The sequence below is a fragment of the Hyperolius riggenbachi genome, chromosome 6 (genome assembly GCF_040937935.1).
Source record: "Hyperolius riggenbachi isolate aHypRig1 chromosome 6, aHypRig1.pri, whole genome shotgun sequence".
NCBI lineage: Eukaryota > Metazoa > Chordata > Amphibia > Anura > Hyperoliidae > Hyperolius > Hyperolius riggenbachi.
This window is the reverse complement of record NC_090651.1, coordinates 300,424,424-300,443,406: the sequence shown is the minus strand read 5'-3', so window position 1 is coordinate 300,443,406 and position 18,983 is coordinate 300,424,424. Positions and strand designations below refer to the sequence as shown.

The window sequence follows — 18,983 nt, the reverse complement described above, 5'->3', positions numbered from 1 at the left end:
GTAAGGCGGAGATTATGGACATCTACCTATTTATTTATTTTTTCTTGTCAGTCCGTTTTTCATTTTTTGCCCTACCTGCTGTTATCTTGGCAGCCAGCCACACTTTTGCCTCCAAGTGTGAAGCCCTTGCTGTTTGGTTTTAAATAAACCTAAGCAAGCGGTGTCCCCTCTTTCTGGCTGATCTTTCTGGGGACAAAGTTCAATTGGTCAGCAGCTGCGCTGTAAATCAGCGCTTACCTGGATTGGGCAGCAGAGTGAATGCGGGGGATGCGCTCCACGCCGGAGCGCTGGATGTCCGGCGAAAGTGACGTCAAACGTCGCTCTTTCCGGCGGGCGGGGCAGAGCAGCTACTTAGGTCGGAAGGAGACGCCGACCAGCGCCATTACGGAGCCTCAGTCCCGCCGCTTGCAGCAACAGCTACTGCTGACCTCCCGCACAGTACAGCCAAAGAGCACGTCGGTCACATAAGGTAAACCTCTCTGGGGAGGTTATTTTCCATATTACCTCATACGCATGTGTCTTTGATTTGGTACTATTTTGACTCTAGTCTGCCTGTTGTCTTGCAGGCAAGAGCCTGGGGAATCAAAGGAAATATTCGTTTTGCTAAAGGTATAGGTACACACACTGTGAGCTAATATAAATTTTGTTTTTTCTATACAATTACATATACATTCATAGTTTCATCTCTCATTTAAGACTACGATTTAGCTGTGGAGATGGATGAATCCTCTGCTGCCCAAAAAACAGATCAGCCAAATCATAATAGGTAGGGCACGGTTTTGTTTATTTTTGACGCAATCATTGCTATGTTTGCGCTGAGGCTTTATATATTAACAGAAATATTTATTTCTGTTTTCTCTATGCAGCCTCTCACAACCAGAAGATAATCCTTCTACCTCTGCAAGAGCTTCTTCCGCAAGATCAAGCAAATCCCATAGAGAACCGTCACAACAGTACAAACCTAAACCGTGCTGGGCTTGTGGGCAACGACCTATGCCCGGGAAATTAGTGTGCGTGGACTGCTTTTATTCCATCCCTATGGAGGAGGAACCTGTTCAGGATATAACGGCATTAGTTAAGGAAATTGTGCAACAGTCATTAACTGAGCACGCGTCAACCTCTGCAGCGGCTGCAGGTCATATTCAGCAGGAAGACCGCGAAGACACGGAGGAGGCCAACAGAACAGACGAGGAAGACGGTCTGGCGGTTGGTTTTGACTTTTCATTAGTGACACCTTTCGTAAAATCGGTACGAGAAGCAATCCAGTGGGAGGAGGAGGAGGAGCCTCCCGCAAAGAAACGTTTTTTTCCCCACCTTAAAAAGAAACTTGTAGCGTTTCCAGTGATGGAAGAAATTTCAGAATTGATCTTAGACGAATGGTCTAAACCAGAGAGAAAGGTCGCGATGAGCAACCGTTTTTCAAAATTATATCCCATGGAAGGGGAGATCATCACACAGTTAGACACCCCCCCCCCCCCTTCCCACAGTGGATGCATCCGTTATGCGCCTTGCCAAACATATAACGCTACCATTAGAGGACGCAGTTTCTTTTAAGGAACCCCTGGAGAGAAAGGTGGACAATGATCTCAGGAAAATTTATTCATCAATTGGGGGAGCATGTAAACCTGCCATAGCCCTAACCTCGGTGTCCAGAGCACTGAAGACCTGGACGGATAACCTGGATGGTGCAATACATTCGAATGTAGACAGGAAGACCCTTTCTCTGGCCCTACAGGAATTTCGTCTAGCTGCTGACTTTATCAGTGAGGCCGCGATTGATGTCATCAGAGGAATATCTAAGGGAATGTTACTAACGGTAACCGCAAAGCGAGCACTATGGTTAAGACCCTGGCTAGCCGATCAAAATTCCAAAACATCCTGGTGCAGAATTCCCTATGACGGTAAGAACCTGTTTGGCGCTAAGATGGATACGGCCATATCCAGAGTCACGGGGGGAAAATCGGGGCTACTTCCCCAGGAGAGTCAAAGGAGGTAGTAGAAACGCTTTTGAAGGCACGCAAGTCCTCCACGAACTCGACATACCACAGAACATGGAATCGGTTTCTGACTTTTCTGGAACAGAAAAATATAAGAGTTGAAGCGGTTCAGGTTACTACAATACTGGAATTCCTTCAAGCAGGATTGAATCTAGGTCTCAGCCTTAGCACGTTGAAGACCCAGGTGTCGGCCATCTCAGCCCTTACACATAAGCGGTGGGCATTGGAGCCACTGGTGATCCAGTTCATGCAGGCCACCATAAAGCTGAGGCCACCGAGAAAACCCTGGTATCCGCAATGGAGTTTACCGTTAGTATTGAAGGGAATTGTAAAGGAACCATTCGAACCATTATCAGACTGCACTTTGCTTAACTTAACTTTAAAAGTAGTCTTCCTAACAGCCATAACATCGGCAAGAAGAATTTCAGAGCTGCAAGCGTTAAGCTGTGAAGCTCCCCATACACAGTTTTTTCAGGATAGGGTATCACTGAGACCGATCGACCAGTTTGTGCCTAAGGTTGCTACATCGTATCACTTCAACCAGGAATGGAGCCTACCTTCCTTTCAGGACCCAAGTTTGGATAGGCCAGAATCCCTGGATATTCCAAAACTACTCATGAGATATGTGGAGGTCACTAAGGACATTAGAAAGACGAAGAGATTATTCGTTATCCCTTTGGGTTACAGGAAAGGAGAACCGGCAACTACTAGGACGATTGCTACTTGGTTGGTGAGAGCTATTAGAATGGCGTACAAAATAATGGGCGAAGCACCACCAGATGAGATCTCAGCGCACTCAACAAGATCCATCGCAGCATCATGGGCGGCATTCGTGAGAGTCTCGCCGGAAGTAATATGCCGTGCAGCCAACTGGTCATCAGTGAATACTTTTATATCGCATTACAAAGTAGACCCCGGGGCGTTAACGACGCTCCAATTTGGAAAGGAGATACTTTCTGCAATTAAAGTGAATGTATCTTGATAGACTTACTAGTCGAGTGGAGTAACTCGGCGTAAGATGTATTTTGAATACGGTATTATTAAACCATTTAGCAGCAAAGACCTGTTTCCCTCCCTTATTTTTATCTAGTTAAATCCCCGTAGTAATGCTGCCATGGAGATGGAAGGAAAACGGAAAATTGAATACTTACCTGCCGGTAATTTTCCTTTCCTTTCAATATCCATGGCAGCATACGGAGCGCCCACCCAGGTATTTACAGTATGTGGGAGACTATCAAAAAAAGCACTTTCATGGGGGCAGGTCTAAGAATTTATACTGACATGTCCTGCAGGTGTTAATGGGGCGGGATTAACCCCGTAGTAATGCTGCCATGGATATTGAAAGGAAAGGAAAATTACCGGCAGGTAAGTATTCAATTTTCCGTTCTCTGTGCTACTGTGCAAGCTCAGCCATGCTTGTGCAGGTGCAGCACAACCAAGCCAGTGTCAGATGAGGAGCTTGTCCCTGAGGTTAAGCAGCAGCGGAGGGCCAGAGGACAGTGTTTGAAACCTCCTTAGGGATGCATCTGTTTTTTTGTTTTTTTTTAATTGTACCCTTTAAAAGCAGGAATGAAATGCAACTGAATGAAAAAGTCACATCACACGTTATGCACATGTTGCTTCACATACAGAGAAGCATACAGTCAATGAAAAGTATGCTTCACTGCCACTGTTATTTTGCGGTAACACACTACATGCAGTGCATTGGGATGCTGCACGCTGTTAGATCGCACCGGACGCACTGTGAACATTGCATAGCGATAGAAGTGTCAGATAAGGAGGTGCTCATGCCAGCTAAATAAGCTCCTTTTATTGCCTGATGAAGCGGCTTGCAGCCCGTGACACGTGTTGCATAATTTTGGAGTACCTATAAAGAAATTATTTTCAGTGAAAACAGACTGTCAAATCTACTTGGGGAGGTAAGTCCACCGCTACCTCCCTATTTTGCACTGGCATAACAATAGGGCCTGCAGCCCCTGCTCCCGCGGGGGCCTGGGGCCCGCTCGGGGTCGTTTTGTGGGGGTTGGAGGGGACGCAGCATGAGGGGAAAGCCATGGCCACATGTGAAGTCACAAAGAAATCGAGAGCCCAAATAGTGCAGTAGGTCAATTCAACAGTATTAACAGTATGTATGTATATTATTATTATTATTATTATTTTTAGTATTTATATAGCGCCGACATATTAGCAGCGCTGTACAATGTATATATATATATATATCTTGTCACTAACTGTCCCTCGAAGGAGCTCACAATCTAATCCCTACCATTGGCATATGTCTATATTATGTAGTGTAAGTACTGTAGTCTAGGGCCAATTTTTAGGGGGAGCCAATTAACTTATCTGTATGTTTTTGGAATGTGGGAGGAAACTGGGGTGCCCAGAGGAAACCCACGCAGACACGGAGAGAACATACAAACTCTTTGCAGATAGTGCCCTGGCTGGGATTCGAACCAGGGACCCAGCGCTGCAAGGCGAGAGAGCTAACCACTACGGCACCGTGCTGTATGAGATTATACTCACAAATCTGGGTTACGCCACAGGTAACCACTTAAAGAGAGTCTGAAGCGAGAATAAATCTCGCTTCAGACCTCATAAATAGGTGTGCCCCTGCTAAAACGCCGCTATAGCGCGGCTTAACGGGGGTCCCTTCACCCCCAAATCCCCCTCGATACACCCGGGGAGCGCTTCCTGGTTGGGGCAGGGCTAACCGCCGCAGCCCTGCCCCACGCGCGTCTGTCAACGCGTATCTCCGCCTCTCCCCCGCCCCTCTCAGTCTTCCTTCACTGAGAGGGGCGGGGGAGAGGCGGCGATGCGCCGCTGACAGACGCGACTGGAGGCAGGGCTGCAGCCGTTAGCCCTGCCTCCAGGAAGGGAAATTCTGCGACCTTTCTACGACACAATTTTGCGGGGGTGGGTTGGGGGTGAAGGGACCCCCGTTTAGCCGCGGGATAGCGGCGTTTTAGCAGGGGCACACGTGCCCCTGCTATTTATGAACTCTGAAGCGAGATTTATTCTCGCTTCAGAGTCTCTTTAAGTAGCAGGTGGGGGATTAGACTCAACCCCACTCGGGTTAAGTATGTCACTCTCCATAGATGTAGAAAAAGGGTAACACCCCTCCACCAAGGGTGGATTCACGAAAAAGACAATTTTGGAGCAGAGGCGCCAGATAAGGATAAAATCATTAAAAACTGTTCAAAATAGCCGGGGCGTAACTAGGCCCCACTGGGCCCCCCTGCAGAATTTCTGAGCGGGCCCACGTATAAACAGGAAGTCGCGTCAGAGACTAGAGAGAGGAACGCACGCTGGAGCGCATGGAAGGTATGCATCAGTCCGCTGCCTGCCGCTGCCCGGACTCTAATTTAAGCTGGAGGGGAGCGCAGAGGGGAGAGCCTTGACGTGAGGGAGGGGAGGGGAACGTCCCCCCTCCCCGCTGAGTGTGGCCATGGCTTTCCCTCATGCTGCGACCCCTTCAGCCCCCCAAAACGGCCCCGAACAGGCCCCGGGGGGGGGGGGGAAGGGGGTCGGGGGCCCGCTCAGAAATTCAGCAGGGGGGCCCGGTGGGGCCTAGTTACGCCCCTGCTATTTTGAACAGTTTTTAATGATTTTATCCTTATCTGGCGCCTCTTTTTCGTGAATCCACCCTTGGTGGAGGGGTGTTACCCTTTTTCTACATCTATGGAGAGCGACATACTTAACCCGAGTGGGGTTGGGTCTAATCCCCCACCTGCTACTTAAGTGGTTACCTGTGGCGTAACCCAGATTTGTGAGTATAATCTCATATACATACATACTGTTAATACCGTTGAATTGACCTACTGCGCTATTTGGGTTCTCGATTTCTTTGTGACTTCAAATTGCACAGGGACATTCCGCATTACAGCGCGTCCGTTACGTCGCACCGCAATGCCCCAATGTAAACGGGGCCTCAGCAGATGAATCCCGGTCCACAGGCCGAGGCAGAAATCTAGCTGTTAGCCCTGGTAGGGGGGAAATGCTGCAGAGGCACTAGGGAAGCGCAATGCTAATTATAATTCTCAGCATGCGTAGGTCAGTCTGTCCCCGGCTGAGAAGAGGGATCTCCTGTGATGTCTTTATTTCATAGGTTTCCATACAGAGTTCCCCGGAGCTGCTTGTGTTAGGCAGACGGAGCTCTATCCATGCCTGATGGGCGACACTGTCTTCCCAGGCAATGGTTTCACCTAACAAAGGCACTGACTGCAGTGCTGGATCCTAACTCGTATCATATTCATGTATTATTTATAGCATGCATCTAAAAAATAAACCCCATCTTACACAGCGTTGTAGAACAACAGCACAAGCGGGAGAGATGGGGGCATAGAATTATATACTGCATACATATATTTTTCTTCTGCTAACAAAAATGACAAGAGCAAACAACGGTCATAAGGATAAACTGGTTTAGCGCACACACATTTATACATGCATACACACATACATATATCTAGATTGTAAGCTTGCAAGGGCAGGGACCGCCTCCTTGTATTTTTTATTCTGCTGTAATGAATCATATGAGCATGGACCAGTATTAGTGATGTCTCAAACCACACATCAATTATGTACTTGTATTGTTGCATGTCCTGATTGTACAGTGTTTTAAACATCTCTTTGTATGTTCTCCGTGTCTGCGTGGGTTTCCTCCTGGCACTCAGGTTTCCTCCCATATCCCAAAAACATTTAGATAAGTTAATTGGCTTCCCCCTAAAAAAATGTCCCTAGACTATGATCCATACGTAGACATATGACTAGAGTAGGGATTAGATTGTGAGACTGTCCCTGACGGACAGTTAAGTGATAAGACAACATACTCTGTACAGCGCTGCTGAAGATGTTGGCACTATATAAATACTTAAAATAATAATAATCTATGCTCCCCACTAGCAATAGGCGAAAATGCTAATATTCTTTTGGCATAAAATAATGTAACATTCGACTTTGGAGCGAAAATGCCTTTGAAAACCATTTTGTAATACATTTGTGATTTTTTTCCCCTATTTTGCGTTTAAAGAATCGATCTTTGCACTTTTTGAGCATTTTCACTGTAAAAATTACAGATTTTTGCTGGTTTTCATTTGTGAATTTTCGTATTAAACATTTGTTTCCTTTGACCATATTGTGAAGGTACAATGTATTTTTACGGAAATTTTCTCGAAATCCAAAACAGCATTTTCGATGCAAAAATGACTTCTGCAAAAATGTGCAAGCAACACTGTGCCCCGCTATTTGTTTTGTACTATGTACAGCACTACAGAAGACGTTGGCGCTATATAAATAAAGAATAATAATACATACACAACCTAATACTTTCACCTCCAGTCATTCCATACTCCCTACTCTGTCTCTCTCTTTCCACAATAAATGTTGTTTATTTTGATATTTGCCCCTCCCCCCTCCATTATTTCCACCCCTCTTCCTGCTCGTGTAATTGGCACAGGGGTGTCAGGTGGCCTCTCTAATAAATGGGTTGTTAAACCAGAACTGGCTCCCCCGTGTATTGCTCTGCCAGTCACAATGGATGAAGTCACTTTGAAATATCTCCAGCATTGATAATCAGGAGAATTAATGGGGGCTGCTACTTTCTTCATTGAAAAAGGTAGCCCCGGGCATATAGAGGATTTCCTAATGTTACCGATACATCAAATCCTACCATCCTTTCTTGTATGGGAGCTGCTATTATTATTATTACACGGGTACCTGCTGTCTCCCCTCTGTATGAAGCTGTGTATGCACTGCGTTCACTGACAGTGCGTGCAGATCAGTGCGCTCAGCTGACACACGGATCTCACAGACGTAATCTTATTAGGGGGTCTTCTGGGTAATTAATGCCCTGTTTCTAGACTTGTTTCATTATAAGCTGCAGATTGAATTTTCCACCCATATCTGTGACAAGGTGCTGATTTCACGCACTCCTCTAGCAATTGAAAGCAATAGAAGAATGACCTCATTCAACGCAGCCATATTGCATCACAATGTCATGTGAGGTGTATTCATCCAATCCATGCTAAGAAAACTGGTGATGTGGGCAATGCTACAACTGCAGCAGCCAACCTAATTTCAAGTCAGATCTGTAAATGTTTAACCCTGTTTGTTTGTTTTTTTTGTTAGTTAATGCAGCAATGTACACAATGTGCTTCCCCTCATTATATGCTTATTTTGGTTATTGTATTCAAGATGAATATGGATTTATTAAAGAATTGCAAGGCTTTAAACCTCAAATCTGTTCCCTAATCTGTATTCCCTGTTGCAAACTCTCAATGCGGCATAACCACAGGAGGAGGCATATAATGCAGGTCTTTTCTGCTGAAATGATCTATGGGGCAAATTTATCAAGACAGGTGCAAAGAGAATTGGAGCAAAAGGCAGCAGATGCCTAGAGGAACCAATCAGGTTTCAGATGCTACAGCTAAAATAAAAAAATGATGATCTAGGCAGCTACACTACTTTTGCTCCAGTTTACTTTGCAACTGTTTTAAAGGGAACCTGAGATGAGAGGGATATGGAGGCTGCCATATTGATTTCCTTTTCAGTTGCCTGGCAGTCCTAATGCTGTGTCTCTAATACTTTTAGCCTTAGACCCTGAACAAGCATATGCAGATCAGGTACCCTGACTCAGCTGACTCAGGTTTTACTGGATTAGACATATGCTTTTTCCAGGGTTTTGACACTGTATGTGCCAGATGATCAAAAGGACTGCCAGGTAACTGGCGTTGTTTACAAGAAAATAAATATGACAGCCGCCATATCCCTCTCACCTAGGGTTTCCTTGAATACATTTTTTGCTCTGTTTATGTGACTGTATTAACATAAATAAATAGTAGCAGTAGTAACATAGTAGTAATAGAAATAACTTTTAGCCAGCCAAGGAAGTCAGTTGATTAAATGACAAAATACCTCCTACAGTACAAGAATCAGTAAATGGTCCGCTTGAAATTATTTTTGATTTCTGTGCCCAAAATGAATTAGCACTTACAAAAAAAAAAATATATATATATATATATATATATATATATATATATATATATATATATATATATATGAAAAATAACTTAGCATACTAGTGATGCTAACTACAACATTAAATCTATTTTGAGAAATATTTTAATGATAATGTGTATGCGTGTGTGTGTGTACATGTGTATATTTGTGTGTGTGTGTGTGTGTGTGTGTACGTGTGTGTGTGTGTGTGTGTGTGTACGTGTGTGTGTGTGTGTGTACGTGTGTGTGTGTGTGTACGTGTGTGTGTGTGTGTGTGTGTGTGTGTGTGTGTGTGTACGTGTGTGTGTACGTGTGTGTGTGTGTGTGTGTGTGTATGTGTACGTGTGTGTGTGTGTTTGTGTGTGTGTGTGTGTGTACATGTGTATATTTGTGTGTGTGTACGTGTGTGTGTGTGTGTGTGTATACGTGTACGTGTGTGTGTGCGTGTGTGTGTGTGTGTGTGTGTACGTGTGTGCGTGTGTGTGTGTGTACGTGTGTGTGTGTGTGTATACGTGTACGTGTGTGTGTGTGTGTGCGTGTGCGTGTACGTGTGTGTACGTGTACATGTGTGTGTGTGTACATGTGTATATTTGTGTGTGTGTATACGTGTGCGTGTGTGTGTGTGTGTATACGTGTGCGTGTGTGTGTTTGTGTGTGTGTGTGTGTGTACGTGTACGTGTGTGTGTGTGTGTGTGTACATGTGTATATTTGTGTGTGTGTGTACGTATGTGTGAGTGTGTGTGTGTACGTGTGTGTGTGTGTGTGTGTACATGTGTGTGTACGTGTGTGTGTGTACATGTGTATGTGTGTGTGTGTGTGTGTGTGTGTGTGTGTACGTGTGTGTGTGTGTGTGTGTGTGTGTGTGTGTGTGTGTGTGTGTACGTGTACGTGTGTGTACATGTGTATATTTGTGTGTGTGTGTACGTGTGAGTGTGTGTGTGTACGTGTGTGTGTGTACGTGTGTGTGTATATGTGTGTGTGTACAAGTGTGTGTGTGTGTGTGTGTGTGTGTGTGTGTGTGTACGTGTGTGTGTGTGTGTGTGTGTGTGTGTGTGTGTGTACGTGTACGTGTACGTGTGTGTGTGTGTTTGTGTGTGTGTGTGTGTACATGTGTATATTTGTGTGTGTGTACGTGTGTGTGTATACGTGTACGTGTGTGTGTGCGTGTGTGTGTGTGTGTGTACGTGTGTGCGTGTGTGTACGTGTGTGTGTGTGTATACGTGTACGTGTGTGTGTGTGTGTGCGTGTGCGTGTACGTGTGTGTACGTGTACATGTGTGTGTGTGTACATGTGTATATTTGTGTGTGTGTATACGTGTGCGTGTGTGTGTATACGTGTGCGTGTGTGTGTTTGTGTGTGTGTGTGTGTACGTGTACGTGTACGTGTGTGTGTGTGTGTGTACATGTGTATATTTGTGTGTGTGTGTACGTACGTGTGAGTGTGTGTGTGTACGTGTGTGTGTGTGTGTGTACATGTGTGTGTACGTGTGTGTGTGTGTACATGTGTATGTGTGTGTGTGTGTGTGTGTACATGTGTATGTGTGTGTGTGTGTGTGTGTGTGTGTGTGTGTGTGTGTGTGTGTACGTGTACGTGTACGTGTGTGTGTGTACATGTGTATATTTGTGTGTGTGTGTACGTGTGAGTGTGTGTGTGTACGTGTGTGTGTGTACGTGTGTGTGTATATGTGTGTGTGTACAAGTGTGTGTACGTGTGTGTGTGTGTTTTTTGGTGTTTCATCTCAGAAGCTGAACATTTTCTACATAGTTTTAATTGTTTTTGTTCCATTGTGATGATGCACCCCTTTTATATGTGCACCCCCTTCTATGTGTGCCCCTCATGCTTTTCTCTACGTACGCCTCTAAGAGCTCTTTACCAAGATAATCAATTCAGTTTATCCCCTACAAGGTCGCCTGTGCAGCTATTTATTGTCTGTTAGAATACAACAAATGTTACACTTCACATCATAAAAGGTGAAGGTAACTATAGTTTCCAATCTCAGCCAAAGGATTCTGTACAAATAAAGCTTTGTATTCAGGTAATGAAACAATAATGAAAAAGGAAGAAATAATAAAAAATAAAACATAATAAAGAGGAATGATGAAGATGACGAAGGAGAAGGAAAAACAGAAGAAGACAAAAGCAGAATATCTCTATAATTTTATAACATACAACACTTTTATAAATGTGAACCCTTTAGATTATGATCCCATGTGCACAGTGAAGCACTTAAGCAGAACACACAAAATGGGTATCAATTTAACCAAGTTCTAGATATTTTTACTTAAACCATTTTGAGGTTTCAACATCCTGTTAGAATCACATAAATCAATCATTTGGCTTTTTTGGTATTATTTATGCATTTGTATCCTCTGAAATGGATGGAATGTGCACTGTACAGTCCGGCAGAAGTTACTCTGCTCTATGGACCAAGTGGGCAGGGGAGAGGGTAAATCTTGTTCATCATCTGTACCTTGTGATCAGTCATCATCATGATACAGTTATCAAAGAGGAGGTTATGTACAAGGTGACATTGAGAGCATGGGCCAGTCCTGCATCACATGATACCCTTCACAAGGGCAGTGCAGACTCAGGAGCATAGAAGACAAATGGAGGCCCATGACACATTAGTAACAATACTCAGAATACTAACTGACAGGATATGTAGATGCATAGAAGATATAAATGAAAGTGTTGTAATTCAGGACCATGTGGCTCAGAACCCAAATTCAGCACCGGACAGCACCGGACAGCAGGGCAGGGTGCATTCCATTTACAGTAGCTCTGATACTTCCTCCCTCCTGCTTGGAACCAGGAAGTATCAGAGCTAAATGAAACACACTCAGTCCTGCTGTCCGGTGCTGAAACGGTGCTGAATGCTGAACGTTCAGGCTCTAAACCATGTGGTCCTGAATTCGAACAACACTAATAAATGATAAGCTATCGAGGTAGATGATAGATACATATATAGGAATGTAGATCCAGCAGATTGGATAAGCATCAACCCCACGTTCCACAAGAGAGCTCAGTTGATTCTGTGACATTGGGACAGTCCTCTATATGTCCCCCCTATTTATTGCCCCTCCATATAACATTCCATGCATCCCTCCTGCACGTGAGGCCTCGAAACCGTCGATATAAAAGCCCCTGCATCAAATTATCCCTAACCTCACTGCGGGATTACAGGATAATATACTTTGCAGGCCATCAACGTAATCACTCCTCCCTGCGTTTCACCCTGCTAAACCCATAAGCACATTATGGTCCACTATGCCCACTCACATGACAGGCACCAGGCATAAATTAATCTGGGAGAGACAGCAATAAAAATGACATGGACTGTGAATGGAAAAGCCGCTTTGATTTTGTTGGGATTATCGCTCCAGGAGAAAATGAATGAGCGGACAGCAGCATTTAGGGGGGATGTTCCTGCGGCCCCCCGCTCCTGGGACGTACCCCTTGGGGTTACACTGCTGTACACACAGCATTAAAGCACCAGTGATGAATGACAAAACAAGATTTTCATTACATTTACAGCTAGAGGCGTGCACTGAGAATGGATCTCTGCAGAATAAACACGAGACAGTTTACCTACATAGGGCAAGATTAAGATTCCTGTTTTCTTTAATGCCCAATTAACAGTGTTCAAACAATAGTGAAAACTCAAAGCTGTTTTAAACCATCAAATGATAGGATGAATGCCCCCCAAAAATAAATAATAATTATAATATACAGTATATGATATATTAAAGTTGTGATCCAGTAATCCTGCAGTGATTTTAGAGATCATTTTCTGAAGGGGTTTTATATCTGTAGTTTGATGAGGACCCAAAGACTGCAGGGGAATTGTTACATGTAGGGATAATAGTACAATAGGCTGGCATACAGATGGTTAATGACTGTCCCAATGCTGAAGATTTAACTCAGAGCTCTTTTTGAAAATGTGCTTTGAGCATATGCTGTCTGTAGGTGTTTTCCTCTCTACCAGGTATAATTTGTCCATCTATCTATGTATTCATCCATCCATCCCTCTCTCCCTCTCTCTCACACACACACACACACCATGCGCACGCGCACACACCAAACACACACACACACACACACACGCACACACACACACGCGCACACACACACACACATGCTTAATTCACTATCAGAAGCATATCTTACTGCACCTACATTAATGTGTAGGGTACAACCTATCTTTCTATCTATCCATCTATCTATCTATCTATCTATCTATCTATCTTCTATCTATCTATTCTCACACACGCACACACACACACACACACACACACACACACACACACACACACACACCATGCGCACGCGCACACACCAAACACACACACACACACCACACACACGTGCGCACACACACACACACACACACACGTGCGCACACACACGCGTGCACACACACACACAGACGCACACACACACGCGCACACACACACACATGCTTAATTCACTATCAGAAGCATATCTTACTGCACCTACATTAATGTGTAGGGTACAACCTATCTTTCTATCTATCCATCTATCTATCTATCTATCTTCTATCTATCTATTCTCACACACGCACACACACACACACACACACACACACACACGCACGCACGCACGCACACACACACACACACACCACTACAATCACCATTACAGGTTTATCTCACTGTATCTATATTTCTCTCAGAAGGCATTTCTAATGCCCCCCCCCCCACACACACACACACACACACACACACACACACTTCATTCACTATCATATGTATAGCCTACTGTATTGGCATTTCTGTCTGAATGCATTTCTTTCTCTACCATAGTTTCTATCTATCTATCTATCTATCTATCTATCTATCTATCTATCTATCTTCTCTCATTCATACACACACATCTCATTCAATATTACAGGTATATCTTACTGTATTTTTATTGTTTTTTAATACCGAATATGCTTGTCCATCCCACTCAAACATGCATTCTACAATATATGAACTAATGATCCCCCCCCCCCCCCCCCAAAAAAAAAAATCTATCTATATCCATCCATCCTATATTTCCATTTTCATTTATAACTACAACATACTCCCACCATTTGGCCTTTTGCATGCTTATCACTCATCTTACATGGACCCCCAGCCTGGGCAGTCCTAGTCAGGGGTATCAGGCCTGTACTGCAGGAAAGGTGCATCCCCTCAATGTCACCTTGTGCATAACCTTCCCTCATTGATTGCTGAATCAGGACGATGACTGATCACAAGGTGTAGTGGCCGGTGCATCTTTAGCTACGCCCCCTCGTGGCCCCAACTATAGCATAACTTGCTGCTGACTGTACAGCCCACGTTCCCTCCACTGCAGCCCATTCACATAGATACAGACATGAGAATCATTTAAAAACAACTAACTGCTTTATAGGCTTGTAAAAGGACGTTGAAACTTCAAAACAGTGTGAGCAAATATGATTAGGACTTGTTAATAATGGCATATAATTTCCCAATGATTAAATGCTTTGATGGTGAATGGTATAAAAATTATAAAAAATATAATAATAATTATTATTATTACTTTTATTACTTTTATTATATAAAGCTCTATTTGAGTGACATATTGACATTTTACCTTGTCTGGTAGTTATTATTAGTATTTGGTTACTTCACCTTTTTTTGTCTGTTGTTAGATGAAATATGTAACATTTGGTTTAATCTAACAGACAATAAATAACTGCACAGGCGACCTTGCAGGGGATGAGCTGAATAATTGATATTCTCACTTAATAGAGGAACAGCCCTCAGAAGTGCACCTGCAGGGAAGCATCAAGGACACACATGAAAAGAGGACGCAAATGGAAAAGGGCGCATTGTGCCTCCATAGAACAAAAAAATAATTATGCCCATGTGTGTCACCCACTTGAATCAGATACAAGTTTTAAAATATGACCAGTGTTGACACAGAGCAATTCATAATACTGAGGCTGCACTGCAGAAAGACATTGTTTGCAGGCTGCTTTCAAGGTTTGGTTGAAATTTGGCTACAGTGAGGTGTAGCTTCAAGTACTTTAGGAAGTCGGATTTATTAGTTATAGTTTGGAATAGCCTCACTTATATTTCATTGATTTAAGCATCGCCTTTAAGACTCTTTATAAGCTGCAAATCTACTTTACTTATTTGGTAGATAGGTAATTTAAAAAAAAAAATAGGCAACTTCCATTGATGCAGCAAAAGAATATTAGTGCTTCAATAAAGGGCATTCCAGTCCAGGAATCACACCGCAGGGACAAGGTGACATCCCATCCATAACAATATGGTGATGTCAGAGCAAAAAGGCACCAGCAGTCACGTTTTGGGAGTTGGGGGGCACGGCTTTGATGTACTGAACTTATTTTATTTAGTGTTAAATATTAAATGGTCTGAAAAAATTACCTAGAGCAAATGTGATAATATATATATATATATTTATATTATTACAAAGGATTGTTCAAATATAGAATAGTATCAATCTTGGGGGAACTTGCATGTATTTTCTTTTTTTTTTTTAGATTTGCTCCCTCATATTGTCTGTTTTAGGTTGCATTCCAGTTAATCTGGAATTTAGAATACAAGCACTAACTTCAATATATTCATCATTAGAATTAATTCCAACAAGAGCTTTAAAATGTTAGCTATTGAAATGATTCCGTTACATAAATGTACACTGAATTATTATTATTATTTTAAGGCTCACATGCATCCAAGTATATTGTATATGATACATTCTATTCTTTGTTTTGTTTTGTTTTTTTGTTAAATATACATATTTTACAAAATGCTTACCCCTAAACCAAACGATAATTCAAGTGAGAATATTATTAATATTATTATTACTATTACTACATGTTGTTACTATACTCACAACTATATATATATATAATATATATATATATATATATATATATATATATATATATATATATATATATATATATATATATATATATATTCAATTTTTTTGAGCAGCAAAGGTTTGCATCATATGTGTCCTTCATGCTTTACATTTTGACATTTGTAGAGATTGCAGCAGGGGGTTCATCATGGTAAGCTGGCAGAAAGGAGGTTTCAACAACCTCTGACACATTATCAAATTGTGCTTTATTGTGATACAATTTAAAGATAATAGCAGTAAAAATGTTCAATAAGGCAAAGATTAAGAGCAACGTAGATGTCACTGCATGATCTAATAAAGAAGCAGGGTGAATCCTTTACGGTCCTGACTGAAAATCTGATTGGCTGCCAGAAGTGGGAGCATTTGACACGTCATCACACGAAGGTTTAAAACGACAGCGATGAATGACAAAATTAGATTTTGGTTAATTTTTTATTTTCTTGCTATAGACATAAAACATAAACGAATTTCAGCAAAATAAACAGATTACATATCTTTTTTTTTTTTTTGTTATGCCCAATAAACACATAGAGAACAATAGGGAAGACACAAAGCTGTTTTAAAACAACAACTGATGGTATCAATAGGGGGGAGGGGGGGGAATATTCTCAATCAAATATTTTTTATGTTTCTCTCTATCTTGTCTGCAATTTTAGAACAAGCTTCAGTGGAAAATAAGTGCCATTTGAAAACAATTGACCAATTATATTTGTCCATCTCTATCAGTATGAATAATAATAATTAATGTTGAGCTTAAATTTCACAAATCGCAATTTCATATAAAAAAATGAGCACTTACTATGTGAATAGTACTGTGTTCTTTCCAGTAAATTCATAATTAATTTTGCGTTTAACTGTAATGTTCCGTAATTTCGAGGATTACATGTAATTAAGTAAGCAAAATATGTCATTTTTTTTTTTTTAGGAACAAGTCAAAAAATGTTTTAAAAAAGAATTGTAGTTTTTGAGAAAATTGATTTAAAAAAACTCTAAGAAAAATTGGTACAATGACATTTAGATGTAGAACACTTCAATATTTTTTGAGTTCCATGTACCCTTTTTATACATTTTAAGAAAACGGACACTGTAAGGGTCCCCCCACCAATGCCTCTTTAACCCCTTGTCACCTATGCAGGCTGGTATAGCTAGAATGCAAAACCTGGACCGCTTGGAGCTCTCCACCCTGAACTGTACTCCCCCTCCCCCCAAAGCCCTTTCCCACTTCTGGTTCCCTGTATATAATAAGTATACAGAACTTAGAATTCAGTATCTATTAAAGTGCACCGCAGAGTTTTTAGATTTTTTTAAATCGACTTTCTTAAAAACTGCAAGGTCTTTTTGATTTTTTTGCACTTGTTCACACTATTCCTCCTTTTAACTCAAACAATTGTGGTTCACTCAAATGTTTTTTTCACAATATATGCAAGAAATTCTTTACAACTGCCGCATTCATAATTCCATGTAACGTGCAAAATGTATGAATGGATTACAGGAAATCAATTTAGATTCAAAATCGTATAACGAGTAATCATGATTCCTAAATTTTACGTGGAATTTCACGTAAGCGGAATTAGCACATTTTAATCATCACTAATAACAATCTGTCAGTCGGTTTACATGTCTGCAAGTCTCCTGTATACATCACATACCTGTGCAGTTGTCCCAAGGTGTTCCCAGCTAATTTCTTGAACTCATCTTTCCTAAATTCCATCATGATTGCGGCAGTCTCTGGAAAACGTCCAGGTCTTAAATTCTGTGCTTTTAGGAAAAAGTTCTCATTACGACTTTATAGGTCTTCAGTCAAAAACAAAAGAGCCCTTTTCTTCTTAGTGTTTACCTCCCCTTTATTTTTTTATATTTAATCGTGACACGTAAATAAAACACAGCGGAAGGTCTGGCCTTGGGAGAGCCGAGAAGATGAAGTCATGGGCTTATGTAGTAACGAGAAGAGCCATAGGAGTGATGAGGGGAGATCAGGCTGTGCTATGCAGTATAATATCCAATAAATATTCTTCTTTCTTGCGTGGGACGGCCATGAACCAGAGCGGAAAAAAAAACTCTGTAGTCAGACTTTTAGGTAGGAATGTTGGTTTGGAAAAGGGTTTTGATGCAAGCTTGGGAATAGCATTAAAAGGCTGGACTTGAGTTTCAGCACCTTGGACAGCAGCGGGGCTGGCCACTCGCTACAATGGAATTCCGCAGCTTCAGCACCAACTTCAAAGGAAGCTCCTGAAACTCTGTCTTGCAGCCGTTTACACCTCTACGGCCATTGCCCCTATAGCTAGGCAGCCTGCACACCTAGTGCCTGTCAGTGTGTAAGAGGATGAGATCCCTGCTCTGTGATCAGCTGTAGCCGCCTCAGTTCCCCCACCTCTCCCTCCCATCTAGCAGCACCATAGACAACTCCACTCCAATTGCTATATTTGGAGTAGGATTAGAAAACATTTTCCTGCTTGTCCCAGCTGAATTCTGTAGAAGGGGGTGAGGGGGGGTGAGGACCAGTGGGAGGGGATAATGTAGAAGCAAGAAGACATTGCTTAATATAATCTGTAAAGGTACTTAGAGGAGGGGGATGGGTGCAGGTGGTGGGGGGGGGGGGGGGGAACAAAAGGTTTGCATTGTGCAGTTTAGGAATGCATATGTTCAATTTACAGTAGTTAACCCTTTTCGTGTATTTCTTTCTCTCTCTCTCTTCCTCATCTCTCACTCTCTGTCTGTCTGTCTCTCGCTGTCTTTCTCTCTGTCTGTTTCTTGCTCTCTTTTTTAAATCCTAAATGTGTCCATACACTCATCGATTTTCCCACTCGATTCCCTGCAGATTCAATAATCTGCTGGGAATCAATTTCCTAAAATGTCAGAACGGTCAGATTTTTGATAGATTTAGACCAAAAATCTACGGAAAGTATCGATCGGAAGGGTGGAAAAATCTACGTCGGCAGGAGCAGCAGTAGATACATCAGGCGACTTGGTGGTTAACATCTGATTTGAGTATTATAATAATCCTAATTATAATCATATCGGATTAAAATCAGTACCGCCAAGAGCATGCCCGATTGATGATGCAACCAATTT

General features: G+C 42.3%; 1 protein-coding gene across 1 annotated transcript in view; it reads right to left on the bottom strand.

Annotated features, from left to right (window-relative positions):
• The window catches only part of SLC17A7 (solute carrier family 17 member 7), a 166,016-nt gene extending 147,729 nt beyond the window's left edge, over nucleotides 1-18,287 (bottom strand). Inside the window, exon 1 of the mRNA XM_068241167.1 lies at nucleotides 17,561-18,287. Within this exon, the coding sequence (XP_068097268.1) occupies nucleotides 17,561-17,625 (65 nt within the window). The 5' untranslated portion in view covers nucleotides 17,626-18,287. The remainder of the gene's footprint in view (nucleotides 1-17,560) is intronic.
• Nucleotides 18,288-18,983: the final 696 nt, after the last annotated feature.